At 36.1% G+C, this 4,899-nt stretch overlaps 1 protein-coding gene across 1 annotated transcript; it reads right to left on the bottom strand.

Annotated features, from left to right (window-relative positions):
• Positions 1 to 417: 417 nt before the first annotated feature.
• LOC148173679 (uncharacterized) lies at positions 418 to 2,291 on the bottom strand. The gene is made up of 3 exons (XM_088039122.1): positions 2,205 to 2,291; positions 1,801 to 2,156; positions 418 to 497 (listed from the first exon to the last, which is right to left on the bottom strand). The coding sequence occupies exons 1-2, from the start codon at positions 2,217 to 2,219 to the stop codon at positions 1,857 to 1,859; spliced, it is 315 nt and encodes a 104-aa protein (XP_087895248.1). The 5' UTR covers positions 2,220 to 2,291; the 3' UTR covers positions 418 to 497; positions 1,801 to 1,856.
• Positions 2,292 to 4,899: the final 2,608 nt, after the last annotated feature.

The raw sequence follows: 4,899 nt of genomic DNA, 5'->3' as shown, positions 1-4,899 counted from the left end.
AGCGGAATAACGCCGAAGTTGATAGTTCACGCCTCCTCTCACCAGAGGGCTAAACTTTTGTTTTTAAAACTTACAATTTTTGAATCAAAACCATTTGCAGGAATAAGGAAGAATGATAAAAAACAATACCCTCAAATTAAACTAAAGGAGTATTAATAAAATAAAAAAACACAAACTCGACACTCTCCCTCCTTCTTGCAAAAAGTGTGAAAAAGTTTCATTAGTTTCATTCATGTTTGTTGGCTTACCTAAAAAAGACGAGGGAAACAATCTGAAATGGACGAAACTATCCATTCTTAATTAATGGTAATTGATTATTGCTCTAATTCCAACTGATCCAAGAGCCAAGAGCCAAGGTTAGTCCTTCGCAAGTGGCGCTTCCTCAAAAATATCTCATTTAACGACTTCTTCAATTCTTGTAGATCATTGTTGTTTTTATATGCTGATGTAACCGCAGCCAGCTTGTCGGACATTTCAGTGCTCATTTCATTTTCCGACTAAAACAAACCAAATAGTTTTAGGTGTTAATCTTCCTCTGATACTACAAAAGCCATGACATCATAAAGACACTAAATTTAAATCCCAAATTTGCAATCTGCGTAAAATTCTGCGTTCACTGATGTATAATAACTCGAGTTTACTCTAAAAAATAAGCGAGATATCGATATGAGAAGTTTGGCCATAGTTTTAGTCATGAATTTTTGCGAAAATTTGCAAATTTCGACTTTTGGAAAATTTAAAAACGATTTCTTATGTAAAAAATCGCGAGAAAAACGATGCCGCAAACCGCATTCCAATATCTGAAATAGTTTTCGAGATATCGAGCATGAATTGTTTGGAACCTTCAAAAATTTGGCCATCTGGCGACAACCCAAAAATTCAAACGGCCATAACTCAGTTATTTGTTGTCGGATCTGAATTTAAATTCCAGATTTGGATTCAGCGTGAGATTCTGCGTAAAATGAGTCAAAATTTATTGAGTTTACCTAAGAAATAAAGAAAGCATTGACCAAAAACTGTTTGGAAGTGGTCATTTTGGGGTGATTTTCAATCAATGTTTTCAAAATGAAAATGACGTTTAATAGCATTGAATTATATATCAGTCGAAAGAGGAGCTCAAAATCTATCCACTGGCCCAATTTGAGATCGATCAAACAAACGGTTTACGAGTTATGGTCAAAAATAAAAAAATTGAAAAATTTTCATCGTTTGAGTCGCAATTTTTTTTCGCGAAAAATCGACTATCGAATTTTCGACTTTTAAGCACTTTTTCTGACGTAAAATGAGCCGAAAAAAACGATGGCGCAAACCGCATCTCAATATCTCTAATAGTTTCCGAGATATTTAACTTTGAAAATTGGGAAAAATGAGAAAAAATGAAAATCAACTATCCGAAACTTTGATCGGCCATAACTCAGTTATTTGTTGTCGATCTGAATTTAAATCCCAGATTTGGAATCTGCGTAAAATTCTGCGTTCACTGATGTATAATAACTCAAGTTTTCTCTAAAAAATAAGCGAGATATCGATATGAGAAGTTTGGCCATAGTTTTAGTCATGAATTTTTGCGAAAATTTGCAAATTTCGACTTTTGGAAAATCTAAAAACGATTTCTTATGTAAAAAATCGCGAGAAAAACGATGCCGCAAACCGCATTCCAAAATTACGAATTTTACTGCACGTGACCATCAAATGCACTCGTCTAAAGTTGGTAGCAGCCCCTAGGGATGTTTATTGGTAACAGTTAACGTCTAGCGCAAGTTTGCCAAAAACCATAAATGGAGAGAAAAGAAAACAAACCTTCCATCCTTCCTCAAACAAGCAGCGATGCATCCAGAATTCCAGATCTCGCGTTTTCAAAAAACCAATAAAAATTCTCTATAAACTTCCATTCCTTGATGTTTCTTTGACTTCACAAAATAGCTGACAAGACACCAGATGACCTTCAGAGCCTTTGTAGTATTTTCTTTCTTGACAACTGCATCTCGATGATACTTTGTTTCCGTTGGTTGAGTTCCTTTGAGCCTTCTCTGGAGAAACACTCGTTTTTTGCTCGTAGACTCATCAGGTTTGAAAACGTTGCAAACTTCGTGCTCCCGCAATGAAATCAGCAACACTCTGAACATTTCCCAGTCACTGAACGACATCTTCAACCACTGGAAAAAGAACATTTGACTTTGACTTAAAACATGTTTAAATTTAACCTTTTTCATCCACATTGCAGTAAAGCAGCACCTTTTTCATGATGTTATGCTCCTTGATCAATTCACTGTTCTCTGGGAGCACTGAATGGGTGGTTTCTTCAATTCTGTGCAATAACTTGCAGAGTCCTTTAGCGTTGAGCGACGACAACCGCCTTTTCGACATCTTAGGCTATGGGTATCATCCATCGATTCAGTCTCTTAATAATAAACTCTGGTAATGAAGTTGGAACCTGAAATACCACGAAACATTTCAAGGCTGGAATTCAAACAGTTTTCAGCTTACCTGCGTTTAAAAATTTCAAAAAGACCCATCAATTTGTTGCAAATCAACTCCAACTCTAAATAGCTTCAAATGAACTTCTTAACTTGTGTAATTTCTTTGCTACCATGCCCAGAAGAACGAGAAAGTAAACAGTAAAGAATTCTGGTAGTCTCTTGTGCAAGCAGGATCGTTGTTAATCATTTGTTGTACTCTGAAAATAAGTTTAGTAAATCATGAACATAACCTCAATGTGTGCTGTCAAAATATTCAAGTTAAGACATACGTTAAGATAGAGACACAATACCATTTTTAAATAATTAATAGAATCGTAACCAAGTCGTGAATGTTAAATCAGACTTCAGATTCTTACTCCTGAGGACAAAATTAATAAAAAGAGTATTTTCTTGCTTTAATTTTCATCGAAAAACTGCAAACCAAATAAAAGTTTCAAAAATTAATAAAAAATTAACGGAGCGTCGGATCGAAAAATCTTTGACGGATTCTTGTTCCTGAGGTCCAAATTGATGGAAAAAGTCGGTTTCAAAGAGATTTTATTTTTTGTCAAAATCGCCAAAATCCATGGATTAACCCCTTTGAACTTTTTTTGGCGAAAAACACGAAAGTTTTCAGATCGACACGAAACTTTGCACATGGCATAATTTGACATTTCTACATCCATTTCTGGTCTCCGTTCCTCGCTATCTGTGAGATTTTTTGAGAAAATGCAAATTAAAAATTTTAAAATTCAATTTCCCGCGTCAAGCAATCTGTCAACGAAGCATAGAAGCTAGGACATGCGTCAACAGTCTTTAGTCCATAAATAATATTAAATAAAATATTAACAAAGTCGTAAATCTTAAATCAAAGTTTTGATTCGTTTTTCTGAGGTTAAAATTAACAAGTTAAGTAGTTTATTGTATTTATTTACACCGAAAAATGAATGCATAATGTGTGTATAATTGGTTGCCTATCTACATTGCAAATTTTAAGTAAACTTATAATTACGTTTTGAATCCGACTTTAGAGTACAGAATCTTGTTCCTGAAGTCTAAATTAATAAAAAAAAAATGTTTTAAGAAGGTTTCGATTAAATTTCAAATATCAGTCGCGAAGAAACCTGTTTAGTTTTCAACCAATCACACACAGCCCAAATAAGAACCGGCAAATTTAAAGAAATTTATTAATAACACAAACATTAACATGAATAAATTAATGAGTACAAAGTTTCTACTTAAAAACTACAACAGGACTTAGAAAGACGTTGAAAACCGCCTCGACTACACTCCTTACATTAAATCTCGCTTCTTTCGGTCTTTTGACCGTCGTTAAATTGTTGTTACTACAAGCGAGACAGCCGATTTCGTCTAACCCGACTTGTACCTTGAACCCCCCACCTCGTTGTTGAAAAGTGTCCCCCCTTAAAATCCCCGCTTGCACTTTCGTGGTGATTTCGAACGTGTACAAGTTGTACCTCTTGTCGATTTGATCGCGCTGTAAAACGAGCTGCACTCTTCGCGGACTGCTTGCGTGATCGAAGATGGTGCGAAAACTGTTCGAAACCGAGCGGATTTTAATATCGTTTTTCAGTTTTCTGGGTTGATTTCAGGAGGATTAGAACCGAGAAGACGACTTGGATGAAAGCCGTGAATTTCTTGTACCGTGTTTGGGCGGTGAGGACCACGAAGAGGCAGAGAGACTGAAGATGAGGCCGGTGAAAACGAAGAAGGGCTAAGCTTCCGCGGAGTCAACGTCACGTGCATCGGAAGTCGTGGAACTCTCGCTTCACCTGCAACATTTGGAACGTGACAACTTGTCACTAGCATCAGCACCACCAGCAGCTGCGTTTCTGACTTCGCCAAAAAGAAAAAGGCTAGGAACCATACCAACTTCAAGTACAAGATCTTAAGGGCTAGATGTGGGTGGAGAATCGACCTCTGGACGGACCAAAGGGATGTGATCCAAAGCCTTCAGATCAGGATGGGATTAACAATGGGTAAATGTCCGTGGGAATAATCCACCGTGGCCGATGGGTAAAATGATGTATAATAACGCAAGTTTACACCAAAAAACAAGCGAGATATCGATATGAGAAGTTTGGCATTGTTTTTTTAATCATGAATTTTCGCGAAAATTTGTTTCATAAAAATATTATAATCTTCTATAACTAGACATTTAACAATCGTAGATAATATATATTAAAGAGCCACTTTGGGGTGATAAAAAATGACATAATAATTAAGTAGAAGCGAAAATTGCAAACGATTTGAGCACTTGTTTAGAAATGATAAGACAACAACGCTCGAATTCTGTTTTCGTGTTTGACGATCATCGCCTTCAACTTTCTTATTTCGTCGGCGAATTCTGGCAACGTTTTCTCCTAAATCAACAAAATTAGTTTAAGAAAAACCACAAACCTAAACTTGTGTTTGGTTT

The sequence above is a fragment of the Gnatocerus cornutus genome, chromosome 6 (assembly GCF_029298725.1).
Source record: "Gnatocerus cornutus isolate USDA-ARS CGAHR chromosome 6, icGnaCorn1.1, whole genome shotgun sequence".
NCBI classification, from domain to species: domain Eukaryota; kingdom Metazoa; phylum Arthropoda; class Insecta; order Coleoptera; family Tenebrionidae; genus Gnatocerus; species Gnatocerus cornutus.
The sequence above is the reverse complement of the archived record's forward strand: the minus strand, read 5'-3'. Positions and strand labels throughout refer to the sequence as shown.